At 40.6% G+C, this 22,394-nt stretch overlaps 1 protein-coding gene across 2 annotated transcripts in view; it reads right to left on the reverse strand.

Annotated features, from left to right (window-relative positions):
- Positions 1-517: 517 nt before the first annotated feature.
- Positions 518-22,394, reverse strand: part of KCNJ16 (potassium inwardly rectifying channel subfamily J member 16) — a 53,313-nt gene continuing 31,436 nt past the window's right edge. For both annotated transcript variants that reach the window (XM_079130247.1, XM_079130248.1), the window contains exon 2: positions 518-3,355. In XM_079130247.1, coding sequence (XP_078986373.1) covers positions 2,008-3,267 — 1,260 coding nt within the window. In that variant the 5' untranslated portion in view covers positions 3,268-3,355 and the 3' untranslated portion in view covers positions 518-2,007. The remainder of the gene's footprint in view (positions 3,356-22,394) is intronic.

Here is a 22,394-nt window from a genome sequence, read left to right on the forward strand (position 1 = left end):
GCATCGTGGATAGAGCATCCAGGCAGCAAAACAGAGAAAGAAAACTAGACCTGAGGAAAGCAAACTAACAAATGAAGGGGAGGGGGTTTGATTATTGTCCTGTTGATTTATTTTTTCTACCTTGGAGATTGTAATACTCTAATTTAGTCAATAATTGCTGCTATACAATCCAAATCTTCAGTGTGTGCATGTGTGTAATTTAAAAAATGGAATTTGCATTCCTGAAGCAAGGCAGAAGAAAATGTGCAAAGTGTTCATCACTTAGATCTCTGATTGTAAAGTCCAGGAGAGTTTTGCAATGTAGGACCTAAGTCAATCTTTTATTCACAAGTCATCAGGAATGATAGATTTTCACGTGTGCATTTAAAAAGTAACTTGCTTCTAGGCAGCAGAAAGAGGGAGAAGAAGGAAGGAAGGAGAGAAGGAAAGAAATAGATAAGGACAAGAAGAAAATAAAAGAAAGAGCGCAAAGAACTTCACACCATGTATTTTACTTTTCTTGGAAATCTTGGACTACACGCTGTAGCTCAGTTTACTTGTGTAGTTGAATTTAAGTGGAGAGACAGGGAGAGGAGAGAAAGATTTTCCAGGAAGAAAACAGAAACTATGTATATGTCTATATAGTTCTATGTTTAAATAAAATACACAAATAAAATCTGTGGCATATGCTTATTGCCAAAGCAGAATAACAGAACACACACACACATACACGCACACACACACATAATTCCCTATGTAGCTAATAATGCCTCAATTTATAAAGCTGAAAGTGATTCTTCTCTCAAAGGTAATTGAATGTGTGCCTGAAGTAATCAGAAGTTGCTATCTCTTAGCCTGGAAACAGAGTATATAAATTTATCTCATGTCCTAACCGGAAAACAATCCTCCAGCATTTAGATTATTCATTTAGTGTATATTAAAATTACCTTAATTGTATTCTATTTCACAGAATTATCCATTTAAATGGTTGTTCCAGGTTCAACAAAAGATTTTAGTTTCAATTTGTAACTAGAGGCATTTATGCTTTATAAGGTGACCAAGATGCCTCTAGGCACAAATAAAAACATCCCTCTCCCCTCACCTGCTCCAAGGGGGGAAAAAAAAAAAAAACAACCTTCTATCCCTTACATGGCAGCCTACACTGCAGACTTTCAGGGCAGAGGCAAAGTTCTCTCTCTCAAAGGGTCCTGAGGATGCCCATTCTCACCCCTTCTGTACGATTCTGTCCTTGAAAGGGGGAGGGGAGAGAGATGAGTGGGGACCTCAACAGAGAAGAGACAAGGGTCATGGCTGCCTGCTTCTGTTCCGCATTTGTTGGGTTCCCCCCAGGTCTTGGAGAGAGCGGTGCTGCTCTAAATAACAACGTCAACTTTTCTTCTGCCAAGTAGATTCCTCAGCCCCAGCACTCAGTAGTTACCCAGGCAAATGGCCGTGAAAAGTCTCAGCATGGCTGGCATTGTCCATTTTCTTGCAGCCTCTGCCTCTGCCTGCTGAGAGGGAGACACCGTGAGAGGCAGATTCGGTGACTCCACCTGGCTTACAATTTTCACCTTTACGGTACTGAAGACGTGGCTGGAACGTCTTGGTGAGAGGACAGGATGCTTTTTATATGAAATCACTCTCCCGTTATCATTTTTTATAGATTTAAAAACTTATTTATCCTAGTGTACCTGTCTTCCAGTTTTTCCTTATTTCAGCCTCTCGCCTTTATCCCCCATGACGGAACACTGCATCCCCAAGTAAACGAGATGATAAAAGGAGATGAAATGTGCTCCATTAGTCCTCTTAATAGAGTCCTAATGCCAACTTTGCTAGCAAAAATTAAATTTTAATAACAAAAAACTATGGAATTTATATATTATCTTTTATGAGTTTAACCTACTCTATTTACTACCATCACCAGAAAATATAACTGTACCAGTTTTTAAAGCCATGATTAAACTACTTGCCTTAGGTGATTGACAGGAAGATACCACGATCAAGTGGAAGCCCTCCTAATCTGCAGGTCTACATCTGGGATTCTATGGAGACTCGATTTAGAGTCAGGAGAGCTTTCTGGTAAGGGGTTTCCTTACACTCGTCCTCGGCAGAGTTGGTGGTCTCCTCTGGGTTTTCACAGCTGCTGACAATGGCAACTGCGCTAAAGGACCTTCTTCTGACGCTGGGGTCTGAAGTACAGGATTCTCGGACTGGTGAAGACTTCTCCATATTTTGGAGCTGCTGGTCTTTCCAATCCAGTTGTTTGGCACTGCAGAAGGGGGCATAGACTTCCACACTTCCCTCAAACTGTAAGCAGTTTACTTTGTAATACTTCCTCTTCACTTCCAAGACGTCATTAAACCTATGGCCCCAGAGAATTTCTCGGGGAACATAGGAGCTTCTTGATTGGTGAGATGTCCCGGTAGAATCACCAGTGTAGATAAATGTCACCAAGATCTCGAAGTTATCTTTGGCCACTGCTTTGCGATCCAGGGCATACAGAGGACTCTCGTGGTCAATCTCATGAACGATTGTTACTGGAGTCACTAGGATGATCTGGTCATTGACTAATTTGAGGTCTTTAAATGTCATTGTCATCCGCCCTTCACTGTCTTCCGTGTAGCGGAGAAGCTGGGCTCTCACTGTTCCTTCCACTACGTGGTTGGGTCGGAAATCGCCAATGCGCCACATGAGGCAAAGCTTCCCATCCCTCATGCCTATCAGAGCAAAATAGCTAAACCGGATGGTCTGGGCTCTCTTTCGGGCAGTGGCCATTTTGGCCAGGGCAGCTCCAATGATGAAGGTATTTATGATGCAACTTAAGATGGACTGAAGGATCACGGTGAGCACTGCCACTGAGCACTCCTCAGTGACACAACGGTAACCGTACCCTATGGTGGTCTGGGTCTCAAGGGAGAATAAAAATGCCCCTGTGAAAGAGTGAACATTGTCAACACAAGGTGTGATGTCTGGGTCGTTGAGCAGGTCTCCATGATGAAAGGCTATCAGCCAAAAGATGGAGCCAAAGATCAACCAGGAGAGAATGTAAGACAAAGAAAAGATCACAAACATGTGGCGCCATTTGGTGTCCACCAGGGTGGTGAAAATGTCAACCACATAGCTCCCCCATTCCCCAAAAATGTGCTTGAAGTACACATTGCAATTGCCATCTTTGTGCAGGAGACGCCGCCTTGCTCTTTTCTTCTCAGCGATAACGTGCTCCGGGGAGTAGCCTGGGTATTTGGGGTCCACGTTTACAATTCGGTAGCTGCTGCCGTAATAGCTCATTCTTTCTTGTGTCCTTAGAACATGTAGTTGAGTTTTGCAGTAGTAATACTTCTAGGTGTGTTCCTGTTCTTAATTTTTCTGTTAAGACCTGAAAATAAACAAATAAACACATAAGAAAATTAAACACACTTAACTTAAGCTGTTGATTTGGACTTTCATAGCAGTTGACCAAATCTGGAGCAATTATCTGCCATCTGAAATAGCGAAGACTTCATTTGAACCATTGAGACATTCAGTATTGATTATGCATTTCAGTTTAGAATTCAACTCGGTCATGACGGCCACAAAATATGCAATTAGAGGGAATAACATTTTTTTTTTTCTATATGCAGAAGGCTGAGTAAACACCATGATTATCCCAAATGATGCCTCACTCCTTTTTCCGACCTGACACAGACAACATTTGCAATTGTTTTTGCAAACTCTTCTTGCATGAGGGCGTCTAGAAAACAAAGCAATTCATAATAGACAAAGGCAAAATATAATTCAGTTGTTTGTCAAGCAGTCTCATAAGTGTTCCAAGGGCTGAATTCATATGGTCTTCCTTGAGGAACAATGCGAGAGTTTCTACCTCCACTTAATGGAACTTACACACTGGTTGCTAATAAGGGGTCCTCTTCTTCAGTGCTCACTGCTTCCTCTCCCTTCCACACAGCCGCCTTCTCCCTCTGTGCTTCCCAGGACAGAGCAAAACCCAGGGCATCTCCTGCAGATTAAACTCCTTCCCCTTAGCTCCACCCTTAGTCTTGATTGGAAAATATCTTTCTTACCCAGAGGAGTTAAAACTGTTCCCAGGTAAGCTTTTGGTAAGGTGTAGAATTGCTTTGGCCTTTGTCTCATAACATCCATCCTTTCTTTCTTTCTTTTACCCACCCCCCCATTCACTTTGGACGTTGGCAGCTCTTCTCTTTCCCTCTGAATAGAAACCGAAAATTTGCCAAAGTTGCTAATCTTGTTCCCTCTTAAAGGGAGCACACTGCCGCATAGTTGGAGTCTTCTCTCTAGCTCGTCTTTGGTTTTCTGATGCCTTCACAACCAACCCCAGGCAAAATGACATTTTGTCTCTCTTAGCTCAGTCGTGAAAAAAATGAAAGCATAACATAGAGTTCTTACCATTTCCAGTACCCTTGGTATAGACTAATGGATTTCTCAGATCAAGTCTGAAAGTAAATTTTAAGACTATAAAGTCAGAATCATATTTAGTTACTTCTGCATGAAAACAATCCAGAGAACTAACTGCAGACTCTTTTCATGATTTAGTAATCATGAGAATGTGTGTTCTGCATACTCTACTAATGCTAGATGGGAGAAAAGTAATGTAGGAGGAGAAATTATACAAGAGGGTCCTCCATTCTGCTGCATAGGAAACTTAGTGAGAATAAATACTGTCCCCAACACTAAAATTCCCTAGTACCAACCAGGAAAAGGAATCACTAAATACTCACCCAGCACCTTCCTCTCTCTGAAAGGGAAGAAAGAGTTAACTACCCCCAGTGAAACAGTATCATTGTCCTCCTTCTCCAGGGACCGGACCCACTTACAATGAACTCTTTGTATAGTGGACCACTTACGAGGATGCACTCTGCCCACCACCAAAAATCCTGTTAGGCATGAGTGGATTTCTCTGTCCACCTGCCTGCTTCTCAGCCTGATCTGTTTTGAGCAGTTACATCCTCCTGCTGGTCAGGACTTCCACCATGGTTTTGGGGGACACAATTCTATCACTTCAGAACATGATCTGTGGCTGCCACAATGCTTTCTGGAATATGGAATGTAAAATACTGCCAAAAGTTTTGTCCGTACCATAAATTAAAAAAAAAAAAAAAAGAAAGAAAGAAAATTCACCAAAGTTTGGTTGTCATAACAACCAGCATCCATTGATCCTTGGAGATTCCCTTCTCATTCGCCATCAAATGACACTACAAATAGAAGTCACTATGGAATTCTCAATCTGTGCTCCTACCTGATCATAGGATTCCTGAAAATGGGATGAATTACAATTAGAGGCCCATATGGTTTCAAATTAAAACTAGATTTGGAAATAGAATATTTTTTTCTTGTTACATGCTTCCATCCTCTTTCCTTAAAGAAAACTGCATGTATCATGGGAGGCTGAACATTAGAAAGCACAGTTCATAAATCAAGAGCTACTGTGTGATTCTGCCAAAAGAAAAGAAAAAAAAAAAAAAAAGTCTTTATTTGAAATGGCATTTGGTTGGCATCCTTGTGAATTCCAGGGGTGCCAGCAACTGTTCTCAACAAGTCACTTTTAAAACACCTTTCAAAAAGCGCTAATCAGTGCATGAATTTTCAATTAATTCAAGTTACCAGTGAGCAAATTTGAGTATGTGGAAAATTTGTTGCTGAATAATGGAACAATTTTAGAAGTACAAGTTACAACTCTGAGAATTAGGCCCTAGATTCTCCACGTCTTCTGATGTGGTTCATTATTGGGATCATCCATTACAACTGATCTGAAGGCAAGCATTCAGATTCTACTGAGGTTCATAAACTTTATTCATTTATTTGAATCTCCAACCATGGAAATGATGTGTTTCTTATGCTGAATGTCTTCAAGCCAAATGATAGATGATAGCCAAAGGAATCATATTACCATATTACCTGTGATTATCAAAGGTAATCACATTACCTTTGCACTATGGTCAAAGAAGTTTATGGAGGACCTTTGGTCAAAACAGCTAGACAAAATAAACATTTGCTAACCTCTTGGTTAGTACATTGTGTTAATTTGAGCAACTGCTTGCCATTAACTAGCAAAGGAAATCCACCTGTGGATTTACTGGAATTCCAAATTTAACACTGTGTTTCTTGGGATTAAATCCCAGCCTAAAAACATCTCAATATTTCCATAATCATCTTGCTGCCTTTAGTTCCACCATGAAAAACCACTGACAATCTTCCTGCCTCTGTTGCATGTTACTCTCTAGAAGCTGATGGAGGCTGTTTCCACTGGGTTTAAAAATTCCTTTTATTAAAAAATTGGGAATGGAAATCAGATTGAGCAGAATTACAAAATTATGGAACATGAGGTTCAAAGGTAAGCACTGAGCTATTTTCCCAGGTAATTAACCACAAAGGTGGGGAGAGCACTGAGATTTCTTGGCCACAATCATGGAGTCCTTTAAATGGGACTGGAGTAAGGATAGTTTCAGGGTCAGGATGGCAAACCCTCAAAAGGTCATCAGAGCTCATTAAAATGTCCAAGACACCAAGGAAAACCTGACTGATTGATGTCAGCGAGGGAGTTGGGAGACAGAAGTCGGAGGGATCAGCCCATCCACCGCTGCTAGCTACTTTTCTTATCTAGCAAAGAGCTAGATGAAGTTCAGACATAGACGAAATGTTTCTGAATTGACTCTGACTAGCAGGGTATGCTTCTAGGTCTCAACCTTCTAGGTCTTGGTATGGATTTAAAAAGTTGACCAATTCAGCACATTTCAAATGGGCCATAAACAGCAGGAAATCTTTTCAACAAAGCAGAGAAGCATCCCACATATTTGTTCCCATTTCTTGCAGACTCATAAATTTTGAAGGATTTTTTTCTGCCATTTTGCCACATTCTCTCAATTTCATTTATTTACTTTGTGTACTATTGCAGATGGTTCTTCAGAAGTAAGCTTTTTGGGGGTGAGGAATTAAGGATTGATCCCAGAGGCACTTCAGCACTGATATACATCCCCTTCCTCTTTTATTTTTTTTTATTTTGAGACTGAGTCTCACTAAACTGCTAAGGCTGACCTCAAACTTGAGATCTTCCTGCCTCAGCCTCCAGAGTCCTTGGGATTACCGGCGAGTGCCAGTGCACCGGATCCAAGGTGCACTTTTTATTGGCATGCTGAAGGTATAAACTTGTGCCACATTGATAATAAGATTCAATCTTGTCTCCAGCATCTACTTAACATAAATATATTAATTGCCTAATCAATTGTATAATTTGTCATACACAAGAAAAATATGACCTAAAAAAATCTTCGTAAATTCAATTACTGTTGTCCATGCCCTTTAAAGTTAAAAGTACCCTCTTTCCCGCATAAAAGATCAGAGTGGTGAACGTGCGTCATCGGGAATCAAGTTACTCTCCTGGCAACTGTTAGATAAGTTTTGGTGGAAATGTGAGAGAGTGGAGACAGTAGAAAGGATGGCCTAATTCCTCAAGAAGGTCATTGTCGTTGAACACAGGCTTGCTCGGTGGAGCTCTGTGGGAAGAAGCGGGGACGTGGCAGGGGTGCACAGAACAGGTCACTCAGGGAAGATGCAGACAGGTGGCCCACGTGGGTGCCTTTCATCAGGAGAAAGAGAGGGGGTCCAACTAAGACAAACCCAACACAGTTAGGCTGTTTTCCTATTTTATTCAAAACCTGTTCTGCAGCTTCTTGCCTTGGAGTGAGACCGGGGCCCTATCTTGCCTGGAATTCTGATAAGACACGCAGCACTGAGAGGGAGCTCTACTTTCCACCCTGGAACTCCAGCTTTACTCAGAACCTTCTAGATACCATCCAGCCTTCTCTCCAAATCCCCCGATCTGATCCCTGGCTTCAGTTTCTCCTTCGTTCCCAAATCCCTGGGTTGCTTCTCAGCTCCAGCCTGAAGCTGCAGCCGGGGGTAGCAACAGTTTTGGAACCTCACTAGTGACATTATCCCGAGGTTCTGTTTCCAGTCCGGCTTTTCCCAAAGGAACAGTTATATCCTCATCATGAATCCTTCCTCGCCCAGCATGCTGCTATGTTCTGTAAAGAAGTAGAAATTTGGAGACTCGGATTTTGTTTTCCTTTGAATGTAAAGGCTGTATCAAAAGAGTAGAAAGCTGTATGGAGATTCCTCAGAAAACTTGGAATGGAACCATCATTTGACCCAGCTATCTCACTCCTCAGTTTATACCCAAAGGACTTAAAATCAACATACTACAGTGATGCAGCCTCATCCATGTTTATAGCAGCTCAACTCACAATAGCTAAACTATGGAACCAATCTAGGTGCTCTTCAATGGAAGAATAAAGAAAATATGGTATATATATATATATATATATATATATATATATATATGATGGATTAAAGAAGAATGAAATTCTGGCATTTGCTGGTAAATGGGTGGAGTTAGAGAATATCATTCTAACTGAAATAAGCCAACCCCAAAGAATCAAATGCTGAATGTTTTCTCTGATATGCAGATACTAATTCACAATAAGTGGAGATGGAATAGGGAAGAATACAATTACTTTATATTAGGTAAAAGGTAAGGATAAATGGAAGTGAAGGGAGGGGAGAGGGTATGGGGGTAGGTATGATAGTAGAGTGAAACAGACATTATTACCTCATGTGCATGTATGACTGCATGACCAATGTGATCCTGCAATATGTATAATCAGAAAAATGTGAGATCACACTCCATTTGTGTATGATCTATCAAAACGTATAAATGCATTCTACTGTCATGTACAACTAATTAGAACAAAAAAAAATTTTTAAAAATCAGTTTATTACACATTCTATGTGTACTGGAATATCACACAGTCCCATAAATATGGATAATTATTATGTTCAATTAAAAATAAAATAAATCGTAAATTATAACAAAATAACATGAATTATGATTCCAAGAAATTTGGCTTAAAAGTCAAATTGTTTTAATAAGAAAGCATCTAAAAGAAAGATTTTTCTTCTTTGTATTAGGTATTGTAGAGAAACTCTGAAAGGGAGGTCAGCTCTAGTGCCAGGTCTGTCAACTTCCACAGCACTTTGTAAAGTTATTTTTCTCTAAGCCTCAATATACTTATTCATGACATAGGGGGATAATATCCATGTTACAGAGTTACTATTAGATTTGAATGAAATAATGAATAGGGAGACACCATATCCTGTAATAAGGCCATAGTAGATGCTCAATAAATATTATGTTGGTCCAAATTCTTTAAGGACTCAGTTTCCTCCTTTGAAAAATACTACAACATTTGCTGTTACTGTCTTATACAGCTTCCCACTGACATGACATTAGGACAGGCAGTAGGTGGTTCCCCATAGACATTTTATTCAAATTCAGCAATGTTATCCCTGTTTCTTAGCAGCAAACCATCAGGGCCCCTTCTGTCCTTCCACTAGTTTCCCAAAGCCCCAGAGAAGAGGTAATTTTTCTTTCTTTTTCACAATGATCCCATAAGAGAGATCTCCTAGTCCTTGTTTTACACACACACACACACACACACACACACACACATACACACACACACCTGTTCATCCAACTCAGTATGAATATTTGATTAATTATTCTGAGGAACCAGCCTTAAGGAAACAAGCCTGAGAAGGTTGGCAAAGTTTACAAGTTAAAGAAACTCACAAGATGATTATCCTGCTTATCCATTGCCTTAAATCGTGTGTTTATGGATGGTTCTGATGGTTTCTCCTCTTCTTATCTTGCCAACCAGCCTGCCCCTCCCTGTCTTGGAGGCTAGCCCAACATGCTGTGATTTTCCCAGCTGGAGCTGGATCGGAGTTGGTGCAAAAGTTAGGTCTGATAAGATCCTATGTCCCTTTAAAAGATATAAGTCAATATTCCTTTGCTGTGTAAAGAAAGCATTTCCCCCAACGACCTCTAAATTCCCTACAGGAGAACTTGTTACTAATGATTTTCATTATTTTTTAAAATTTATTTTCTTAAAAAAAACAAAAACAAAGAACTGAATTTCTATTATGTGCTAGACCACTCACTTTCAGGCACTGGAGAACAGAATCCCACCTCTGTGGAGTTTATACGAGGGAGTTGCACATCAGTAAACTGAAAACAAGAAAGTGAGACAACCTGGGACAGTAATAACTGCATGGAGAAAGCAAAATAAGATGCCAGAATGAAGGAGGCCCAGGAGCCAAAAGGGAGGCTGCTGTTTATCAAAGTCATCAGAGAAGGTTTGGCCCAGGACCTGACGTTCAAGCTGAGAACTTGCTCTTCACACACACCTTGGGTAAGAATGCTCCCAGCGCAGACCTGGTTCTCTCTCCTGTTTTGTTTGTTTAAGACAGTCACTATGTGGTTGCTAGGGCTCTCGGTATTTCTAGATGAAGCTTGGCTGCTGTGTGCCTGGTTCTAGGCTAATTCTAAGCCTTGCTTCTCATAAGAACCTGCCATTACGGGAACTCATCTGCATTTTATCGCTGGACTCAGGCTGTCCTGCTCTCTCACCTGGTTTCACCTGGCTTACGTAACAGCTGGCCTTCCACCTCCTCTCTTGCCTCTCTTATCCAGAACAGCAACCTTGAATATTAAACTCCTTCTACTGGGGGTCTATCCTACGACTCTGCAGTAGAGTGGATAAAGGGCAGGCAGGGAGATCAAAGACTTGGATTCTAGTTATGGCTCTTGCAGGTCTTGACTCACCGCCTGACATCACCATTGTACAAATCCCTTTAAGCCCCATGGTATTTATTTTGAACATGGGAATAGTAGTCGATTTAGTTCCAAATGTTTTTGTGAGGAATAAATATTATCAGAGTACAATGACTAGCACCTTCAAGGTCTCTTTTTATAGTCATCCTTTAACCTTTAACTTAAATAAATATCTTCCCTCTGATGGGTCCTAGGTCCTAATTTAGTCTGAGAGATATGAGTGCCCAAGCTGTGATATGAAGAACGAATAGGAATTAACTAAGGGAAGAAGAAAAACTGTCTCCCAGGCAGAGGAAAAAGTACTTTCCATAGGGCAAGCTTTCCAAAGAGCTGAATGCAGGCAGGAGTGGGAAGAGGAGAGAGATGAGGCTAGAAAGAAGGCCACAGCGTAAATCTTATAGGTAGCATCAAAGGTTTGGGTCTTTCTCCCAAGAACAATGAATGCTATTGCACTAAGGGTTTTGCATGGTAACTTTTGCATTTTGAAAAGATCACTCCAGCTGTCCAGTAGAAAACTGACTGGAGAAATTGAAGAGCAGATTGGGGGATGTGAACCAGGAAGTTATTTCAGCCATAGGGTAATAGATGATTATGACTGGAGTTAATATGATGCCACAGATGGAGCAGAAATCATCTCTCACTATGGTATTTCTTCCCCTGCATCCAGAGCAGGGTACAAGATTGAGTCAATCAAGATTGAGTGTTAAGAAAAGGCAATAAATGAAATTATTTCAGGCAACTACAAGGAGTCAGGAGGCCAGTGTTGATGTGGTGTATATCTAAGTGCCCAAGGAAAAAGACACAAATTATGACTTTTTAGCAGACAATCCCTGAGATAACATTTCTTTTTCAATCTTTCCTTTTGCTCAAATCAGGTTCTCTCTCTCCATAACTTCTTGGATGCTATGAGCTACCTGATATATTTTCCATGACATTTTCTTCTGCTGTTTTAACTAGTGATACTTTTGTTGTTTGAACAACAAAGAAAATCAGTTAAAATTTAGTTTAATGTATATTTTAAAAATATCTTCTATATGCAAATATACTGTCTAATCACTCTCCTGAATCCTGATATTGCAAATATCAACAGGTCCTAATATATTGGGCCACCTTCATGAAGTAGTTAACTAGCTGCCCCTCCCTCTTGCCAAAGCCATCACGTCTTCAGCAGACCATGTCTTCAGCCGGCCACAGAAACACCTGCCTAATATGTCTCCCATTTTTGCAATTGCTGTATTTTACCTTTAAAACAAAATAAAAACCTGCCACTCTTTGATCAGAATCCTCCAGTGTCTTTCCACTGCATCTAGAATACATTGTGCAGTCTGAATTCCACATGGGCTGTGTGCACCTGACCTCTGCCTGTCTGTGGGAGTATATTCAACTGCTCTCCTCACTGTGTGGCAATGGACAATGGACGGAGCTCTCCACTGCATCTTCTTTCTCATTACCACGGGGTTTAGAAAACTGCAACCTGAGGGCCAAATGTGACTTTCATTGGTCGTTTTATAAATAAAGTTTTATTGTAATACCCTGGTATCATAATTTGGATATTGTCTATGGCCTTGTATTGTCACTGAAGGAGTTCAGGAAACGCCACCCCAAATATGTCACTTAAGTATGCTAGTTACTTCAAACTGAGGGCACTTGTGGATGCAGACGGAAGCCCGCTCTGGGATCCCCGTATCTGCCCACAGATAGATTTTTCAAGAGAAACGCCAATGTCATCCATTCCTTCCCCAGGAGATTCATCAGTCAGGGAAGATGAACTCATATCACAAGAAAGGAGACTGGAAGTGCACCCCATACCCCACCTGCTTCGTCACAGATGATCACTTATTCCCCTAGGGAATCATTTACCCAAGTCTCTTCCTCTTCCCTGAGATGCCTCCTGCCCCTTCACTCCTATCCTGGGAGCAGGTGTATTTGTGTGTACATCTCACTGGGTTTGGGGGTGTTCCCCTTCTTTCCTGTGGTGTCCACTGCACTTATCCATTTGGATACTTTTGTTTTGAAATACAGCCTGCTGTCTGTTTATTTCAAACTCATTTATTAAACCCGGAGAGGGTAAAGGGAAATCCTCTCTCTACAGCATACACACCTACAGGTAGAGTAGCTGAAACGAAGACCATGTGCCCCAGGAAGGCTAAAATATTTATTACCTAAATATTATTATCTTTGCCTCTTCAGTGGAAAGTCTGCAAACCCCGCTCTAAGGTGCATGAGTAAGGAACTGATGTGTTGATCGAATAGATTGGCAGCTCCGTGAGAAAAGGGTCACTCTTATTTACGACTATATCCACAGGAGGTAATATAATATGTGACATACAGATGCCGCCTACTCATATTTTAAAGGAAAGAATGAATAAATAGTTGAATAATACAAAGGTGATATTCTAAAGGGGAATCAGTCCTAGTAAAAGAATTGGCGTTCTGTCTCTGATAATGACATCAGTTCTCATTTCCTTCCATTTATTCTGTCTTTCCTTACCTATAGCTGCTAGTTCATAAACAGCTCAAAAAAAGCAGGTCATACTATTTGTTTTTATTTAGCAGCTTTATGGAGACTGACTCAGAATGAGAACTGCATATAACTGTACTGCAGAACTCTCTGGAAATGTGGAGCTTTAAAAAAAATGTATCTGATACTACAAAATGTTTACATTTGTTAAATCTATAATTGAATTATTCGAAGCGTGGCTTCCCTAATACAAATGCATACAATTAAATGGTCATTTTAAAAACATATTCCAATATATATACCTAATTTGGACTATTGGAGATGTACATATTTAATTTGAACTTTTCCTGAAGCTCAGTTAGCTATATGTGATAATAGTCTCTGAATTTGGTATACCCAAATCCAGCAATCCCACTTGAAAAAAATAATTATAAGGAAATGACCATGGATAAGTGCAGGCTGGGCTACATTGGAGGGGTATGACAACATGTGACTCTTGGCTAGCCGTCTACTAAATACGGGATTGGTTTATAGGTAATGGTACCGTGATATAATTATCCTATAATCATCAAAAGTGAGGGTGTGGAAGAATTTAAACAGGAAACACTTAAAACATACTGGTTAATGCAAATAAAAGCATAACTATAAAATAGCTTTAAATATAAAATGTTTTAAGATTAAATATATTGAACCATGGAGAAAATTCAAATTATATACAACAAGCTATTAATTATGGTCCTCTCAGATTGGTGTGGTTGTTTTTTCCTCTTTTTTCTTCCATTTACATTTTTATGTATCTATCTAGAATTTTACAGTGAACATGCATGTCTGTCACCAAAACAGAACCAGGTATTTTCAGTTGATACTCTTGAAGCATACTAATTCAGAGGCTCCATAAAGAGAAAACAAACCAATAGCCATCTAAAAGCATTTATTAGACCTTTTTAAAAGGCAGCTATAAATAGCCCAGAGAGGCAGACAGTCTTACAGACGTTTCAAGTCAGACATTGATGCTGTAATTGTTGCTGGAACAATTCACAGAAACAAATATAGTGACATTTAATTCATCTAAGTAAAACCAGATCTCATTTAAAACAAGGGGGCGGAGGAAAGAGGGAGCCCAGAGACGGATCAGATATGAACCCTGGAGACCAATTGGAGAAATCATGGAAGCAGTCGGGAGCTGATCAGGGCTGCGAACGGCGAGTTAGCAAAGGGATTTTCCCCTCAGTGCCCCCTTTCCTCCCTCCTTCATTCCAGACCGCATGAAATGCTAACACCTTCACTTCTTGGCTTGGTACTGCAAAGTCTGTTTTAGGAATCTTACTTTTATCTTAATATTTTAATAACTTTGCAAAGAGCATGTTGAAAATTGTGCTATTATGCAATCATAAGACTCTGGGGTCTACACTGACAAACTTTTAAGACCCAAAGTAATAGTAATGCTTAAATGGATGCTTTCTGAGGAGGCAGTTGTGGAATTAGGGTACCGATTGGCTTAACTAGTTTTCCCCACCCACTTCTTAATAAAGACATATTCACAGATTCTGCTCCCTCACACAGACACCCCACTAGCAACACTTTTCACAATGCTTTCAAAATCTCTCCTAATCTCCGCCCCTTTCTAATCTAGGAGAGGGATACAGGATTCCCTTTCTTCCCCATCATAGACAGAACTCTGTCCTTGAGCTCATACCTACCGTAAGTAACTGTGGGGATGGCACCACAAGATCTCAGAAATGACTTTCTCCCAAATTAACAAATGAATTACAACTCCAGACAGAGAACTCATGGAATGTAGCCTTTGAATCACCTCTTTAAAATAATCCTTGCTCCCCTTGATGGGCAGAATCACAGACTCTGGGATAGGAGTTCCCCTGAGTTTTCCTTTGCTGGCAAAGCAATAAAACTTCTTGTTCTGTTTTCTCAATAAATAAATAAATGAAGTGTAGCCTTCTAACAACTTCCTTCCAAGTCCTAGGGGAGCACATGACGCTTGCAGATCTTTGGGCTCCATCTGCCTTATTCCGATTTCACGGCATCATTTGACTCTTGTGCATCCTCAGGGTTGACATCTCCTACCCTAAAATTCTAAGGATCGGGGCTGGATCCTGAGAGATGTGAGTTTGCTTTCAGATGCCTGCTTGATCTCTGGAAACACCCGGCACTTTTGCAAAAGTCATTCAACCTCTTTGAACTTCGGTTTGCTCATCTGAAAATGCACATCTGTGGATGGCTATGAGGACAACGTGAACCTGCTTCACCGTGCCTGGTGTGTAGTAGGTATTTAATAATACTGCTGGTTGCTTCAAGTACATTCTCGACTCTGTCAAATAATAATTGAAAGTGGAGTCATCTTAGGCAGGACAACGTGATTGCATTGTCAAATCCATATGAGAGAGAGTTGACTATCATTTTTTCCCCACTGTTAATTATAAGGTTGACAATATCCCGGACCGGATTAAGAGTTCGCCTTGGTTTCTAATTGCCTTGACCTTCATAACCTTCAGGAAGATATGACGGAGCTGCCTAGAAGAACTTCAAGTGCCATGAAGCATAGAAATCAGGTAGTGGCCACCCACGTTTATCTCAAGAGTGACTACAGTGCTCTTTATTGTGGGTCTCAGTGCCAGGTTACTTACCACTGACTTTTACCAACTCCCCTACGGTGTCTTTTGGGAGCAGCTTTGTTTGAACCAAACTGTTCACTCCAAAACAGTTGTGATTTATGGAAAGCATATGTGCCATGACTTTTGACCTTCTCAGAGTTTGGTATTTGTGGTATTTCAACAGACATCCAAATCCTAGTTCTCTTTTGCTATTTTCCCATTTGTGAGAATGGCCTACAAGTTTCCTCTTTGGCAATGGATGGGAATCTATTTATTAGTCCATCCCATCTGCCCGGAATCACTGAGCTCACAGATGTGATTTGCTCGTAGACTAGGAACTCCCTGGATAGTGTCTACAACTTCTTTGACCTTTAAATGATTCAGTTTCTGTTTTAAGCTGTCAGAATGAAAACCCAGGACATCTTTATTGGGGAGGAAAATAAAGCAAGTGTTCCTGACTGCCATTCCCATTCCCTGTGGATACAGATGAATTGAGAAGGCCTTGGGATGCAAGACAAAAACTCCTCCTAAGAAGATTGCCTCTTAAGTCAACACTGTAAACTGCTTATTGCCTATCACAGGAGATTAGCTTTCTGTTAGTACGTGCATTCCCGTGACCCCTTGGTAAGGAAGCTTAACACTTGCTACAGATAATAGGAGATTTAGGGAGCTGATAGGAGTCAGTGTGTTTGATAGACTCTTGAATTTCCATGGCATTTAATTTTCTATGCTTTTTCTACCAGTTACCCTTTTGTTTCCACTATGGTGCTGGAGAAAAAGAATGAATCATCCTTTTCTGATCTGCAAGGATTAGATTTCATTTTCTATAAAGGTCTGTACAAACTGTGATAACCCAAGTCAGTAAGACCTTTCTTAAAAAGGGAAGTGATCCATTCCAGTGTTTCTCAGACTGGAGTATTCTTTCTAAGGGGTACTGGGGAATTGAGGTTGGGGGTGTTTTGCCTCCAATCTCATTTTGAGATATTTAAACCTTCCCTGTAAGAGTCTAAAACACTGGGCCCAGTAGATCCTGCTTATAGTCCCAGCAATTCTGGAGGCTGAGGCAGGAGGTTTGCAAGTTGGAGGCCAGCCTCAGCAATCTAGAGAGACCCTGTCTCAAAACAAGAACAACAAAGGCTTGGGGTATAGCAACCTCAGGACCAAAAAAAACAAAAAACAAAAACAAACAAACAAACAAAAAAACAGCTTGAGGGTTTTTATACCATTTAGCCAAATAAGCCAATGCCTGCAATGGTCAAGAAAAGATCGTGGAAATGGTTTTTGCAAAGTCTTTAATTCAATCAATATTTAACTCTATCTGAGGTGTTTTGAGGAGTGTGACTAAGGATTTTGAGGACTATTACTGCCCTTAAGAAGTTCAGTCTTGCCACGTCGACCACAGACGTTCTGGCGTGGCCGCCCTCTGAGAAGGGAGACCTTTGTGCTAGAACAGTACCCAAGTACCTGGATGCTGCCAGATCTAAAAACTGGTGGTGGAGTTTGAGGCCCTTCCCAGCATCTAAGAGTCAAAGAGGTTTCCCGCCGCTCTCCTTTTTGTGGTTAATACTTCTTTTCTAGGTCAATGAAGGAAATTCGAGCCAAAGACAAGCCATAAAAGTAAGTAGTGAGAAATTTAATTGCATTTGACTTGGGATAAATCCTAGACTTTGAAAAAACACCCCATGGATATACAGCCCAGGTTATACAAAGTAATTTTTTTATTATCTGAATTCAAGCTATCAGTTGGAAAAGATGTAATCAAGAGGAATATTCTAGGTCATTGAATAAAAGGCAGTTGGGAAATTTCAAATAATTCCTCAGGTTAATTCGTCCTACAGAAAATGAACCCAGGAACATTCGAGTGGTGTACGGCTTGAATAAACACATTTCTCACATGCAAAAACAAGTTCTTTCTTAGCTAAGAACACAGTTAGTTGCATGGGGAAAGATGTCTAATGTATCTTGAAAATTTAGTAGTTTTTAGCTACTGATTTTTGTAAGATTATAATAATTTTAACCATAAATCATGGTCCACTTTGATGATTGGAGAAGGGGAGACAGATAAGACACAAATATTTCTCTGCTAACAAAATTTACCTTTGCTTCATGTTCGTCTTTGCACTCACATGTGGTAGATATTCCTTATGAAAAATTAATCCAACTAACGAGACTTGGAAGTATAGTAGACGTTTTAAATATTTGTGGAAAGATGATACTATGAACTTAAATTTATTTATTTATTTTTTCCATTTGTAGAGTTTAGGACCAGGGGAAGAAATGTTGGCCCTTTAACTGAGAAGGGTAAACTTCATGAGTATCCAAGTTCCCAAATCTCATGCAACTTGCCGGCAGAAAGATAGACTGGATGCCCTCATTGAAAAACATTAGAAGCCAATTCTCAAAGACAGATTTTCAACCACTTGTTGGGCTTCCCATGCCAGCTCCCATATACAGAAACACTTAAGAGCAGCGACATAATAGGTTAAGGAAATACTTTCCCTGTTAGTCATTCACATTTGGCTAAATGGCAGTAAAATCTCATGAGAACCAAAGAAGCCCAAGGCCCAGGCCATCACCCCCTGAATCCCCCAGGCTTCCACTTGGTTCTGGAGTGTTTGGTCTAGGCTTGCCTAAGCATGGCAACATCTTATGCATGCTAGTCACGCAGCGCTCCTCTCCTGAGCAAGGATTTCTGTTCTCAATGCAACAGAGTGGGAACCAGGCCCTTACCTGTCTGTGGAAAGTTCTTTTCCCCAAGGAGATTTCACTCTCAGTTTAACAGAACAGCATTAATCCAAATCAGAGCTATGTAGTCCTTGACCGCCAGGAAGTCAAAAAGCACAGCCAAGGAGCAATGTGGTATGACCATGAAGGTCCAACCTAAGAACAGGTGGTGGTGCTCGCCAATCTTTCTCTACCCATTCCCAGCTTCCACTTTCAGAGACATCTCCCCCTCTGCCCAGTTCCATCTCTTCTTTCAGGAGCTCAATGTCATGTCCATCTCCCCTGATCCAAACAGCAATCCTGAAGGGCAGGTTGTCTTACATCTTTTATGTCTTGCAAATGAATAAGCTAGATTTCAGAGTATTTTATTATATGCTCTAAGAGTTTTCCAAAGAACTCAGATTTCAAGACCCTGAAACCAGATTGTAAGTGGTGTATGAAAGTCAACATGATACCCGTGGATGTGCTTATCTTTTGTATAGAAGACTTGCACCAGATTTCTTGAATCTAGGAGATTATATGTTCTTCCTCTAATTCTGGATATGAGGTTGTAGGGAGGTATTTCAGCGTTCAGAGATGACTCTCTAACTTTCCTGAGACGAGTCTACTGGCTCCACTTATAAATTCAGCCCTTGATATACATGCCAGTGTACACAGGTACAACTAAATGTGGAACAGAAAATCCTGTCAGAACAAACCATCAAAAATCTGAAATAGCAGCAAGGAAAGAGGACAGAACTGGGAGGGATGCTCTTGAGTAGCACTAACAGGGTCTTGCCTTTTCATGCAGAATGCTTCCAAATATGGCCTTATATGGCCTGTGGATGGGCTAGAGGAAGGACCTCTTGTCTGTGGACACCCTTTGTAATTATCCCAACATGTTTTAACACATAAGGGAAAACAATTCAGCACATCCTGAGGAAATCAGGGAGGATAAAACTTCCTTTCACATGGGTTCAAAGTATGCAGAAATATCTTGGTATTGATTCCTTCTGCAGTGAGAAGCTTTACACTTAGGGGAAAATTAACTGAATCCTAAGGACTGGATGCTAAAAATGAGTGTGCATGCATGTGTGTGTGTGTGTGTGTGTGTGTATAAGTCTGGTTCCTGATGAGTGAATTAAAGGGTCCACATTCTAGTCTCTCCTCCATACAAGTCCTTAGTTGTTTGTGCACAGCCCAAGGTCATTTCCGCCAAGGTTTAAAAGAAAACCACTTCACTCTTGTAAGGGCTCTCTCAAACTGCCACCAGCATGCCCGCTGATTATTGCAACTGTGATGTTAGATACAGGGAGGATGTGGGTGGGAAAGAATGATTCCAAATAAAAGGGCTTTTGTCAGTGGCAGCTACGCAACAACAAAAAGAATGACAGAGAGAGAGAGAGAGAGAGGAGAGAGAGAGATTCATGCCCTAACAGGTGGTGGAGGAGGGTCCTTTATCAGGTAAAATCAGACATGAAAGAATACCTGAGTCGGTGTATCAAAGGATAAAAGTATTTCATTTAAATAGAGGAATAAATTCATGAGAGAGGAAGAACCACTTCAAGAGATGTACTGTGCAACTTGGTGACTATGAAAAAAAATGTGTTTTACTCTTGAAAACTGCTAAGAAAATAGATTTTGAGTTTTCTCATCACACACACACACACAAAGATAAAAATGTGAGGTAATGCCGTTCCACAGTATGTTCATACTTCAAACAACTTATGAATGATAAACATATATCTTTATGTGTTAATTAAAAATAGATAAGTAAAACCTGCAGTTTGTTGAGAACCTGAGAAAACACATCTCCATCCTCATTTCCAAAAAAGGCTACAAGGTTAGAGCATCTGTGATAATTTTCAGGTGTGGGTGGTGTCTTCGACTTTGGAGAGATTATCTCCTGACCTTATAGATGGAAGACAACCCTCACCTTGAGTCTCTCAGACTAGAAAGTCCACTGCAGTGCTGACAAGGACAGTGTAGGGAGCAAAGAGACCAGGTCTTTGGTTAATCAGTTTAACAGAAAAAGGAGTGAGGGACAAGAAGGGAAGAGAGATACGGAGTTGAGAATTCAGGAGAAGTGAGTACAGCCAGCATGTAAATATTCAGGCAAGCAGGCAAACGCTGCATCCAAGAGGCTTAGCAGAAAGTCCCTGGGCCCCAGAGATGGAAATGGGGCTAAGGATCCTCAGACTGGGGCAGCATGTCAAACACAGCCCTCAGTCAGAGATGAAATGCTTCCTAAGTGCCAGGCACTTAACATCCAGGAATTTGCTTAATTCTTCTAGAATTAGTTGTTATATTTACAGAAAGAATTGATGCTTAATAGTTTGGCAGATTTCCTCAGGGTCACATGGATAATGTTTAAGTCAGCTTTTTCACTGTTGTGACTGAAAGACACGTAAAGAACAATTTTAGAAGAGGAAAATTTATTTGGGGGCTCACATTTTTCAGAGGTCTCAGTCCATAGACAGCTGGCTCCATTCCTCAGGGCTGGAGGTGAGGCTGGACATCATGGTGGAAGAGTGTGGTGGAGGGATCTCCCTCACAAGATGATCAGGAAGCAGAGAGAGACTCCACTTGCCAGATGCAAAATATATACCCCAAAGCCACGCCCCCGATGACCCACCTCCTCCGGCCACACCCTGCCTGCCTACCTACCATTACCACTCAGTTAATCCCCATCAGGGGATTAATGAGCTCATTGGATCAAGAATCTCACCACCCGATCACTTCTCCTCTAAACCTTCTTGCCTTGTCTCACACAGGAGCTTTGGGAGACGCCTGGTATCTAAACCATAAAATAAATGCTGGGAGCAAAGGACTATGAACAATTTTCTCTCATTCCATCACTGAAGTTTGAGACCTTCATCAAGAAAGAAGCAATTAGAGGCAGAATCAGTGTGAAGGTAGACCTTTGGATCTGAACTCAGGAGATCCTACGAGTGAGTCAAAAGTACAGAACAGAACCGACTGCAAAATATGCTGGTTGTGGCCCCTGAGATACATTTTAGATCCACTTACTTAGGAGTTGTTAAGACTTAGGAATAACACTTCTCAGAACCTAGAGCAGGCAGGATTGCATGTAAGGTCAAACACCTTAGAGCCAGAGGCTCCAGAAGATCACAGGCAGAGAAATCTGGGCAACCGATGGTGCTAAATGTCCATCCATCTGTGCCCAGCCCAAAAGTCTAGCAAAGACAGTAAAGAAGAAGAAAGCATTGGAAAAGACCAGTGAAAAGACCTCTTTCCCAGGAAATCAAGGCAAAGATTCAATGTAAATAATTTTCCATCCACAGAGAATTTTGAATGATAGTAATAAAGATTTGTTTAATTGGAGCTATTTCATCTCTGTAACCTAATGGTTGATTCTGGATCTCTTCTTTTTAAGAGAATTCACTATAATGGTGGAGGAACCAAAGTAGAAGACTGTACAGTAAGAAGAACAGAAGAAGAAATTATTAAATACACACACTTATGGATTCTATGTCTTTATTGAGCACTAGCTATATCCCCTGTTCTGCGATCCAGATGTGCTGAGATAATTAAAACATGACTTCACTCCACGTGACTGACACTCTTTCCTGTCAAAATGGGACACCATGTACTCACATAGTAGAGATAGGACCTTGCTCTGTGGTGCCCAGAGGGCAAATTTGCTTACAGAATTTGAAAGAATGTAGATTTAATGTCTGTATCACATGGATGTTTTTTCACCATTAGTGTCTCAAACATCAGACACAAAATATCGAAGGCTGAGATTGTTTGCTCAGTGAATTTGAATAATCAGCTTGAAGAATTTACAGAAGTTTGCCAACATTGGTAGGTAGTTGAACTAGATGACCCTGGAGTTCTCCTTTAACACTGTAAGATGCTAAAAGGTCTTACGTTACATTATTTTTCATTAACAAATACCTAGCATTTACTCCAATATTTTGAGATGAACATTGGT

Source organism: Sciurus vulgaris (assembly GCF_902686455.1).
Source record: "Sciurus vulgaris genome assembly, chromosome: 3".
NCBI lineage: Eukaryota > Metazoa > Chordata > Mammalia > Rodentia > Sciuridae > Sciurus > Sciurus vulgaris.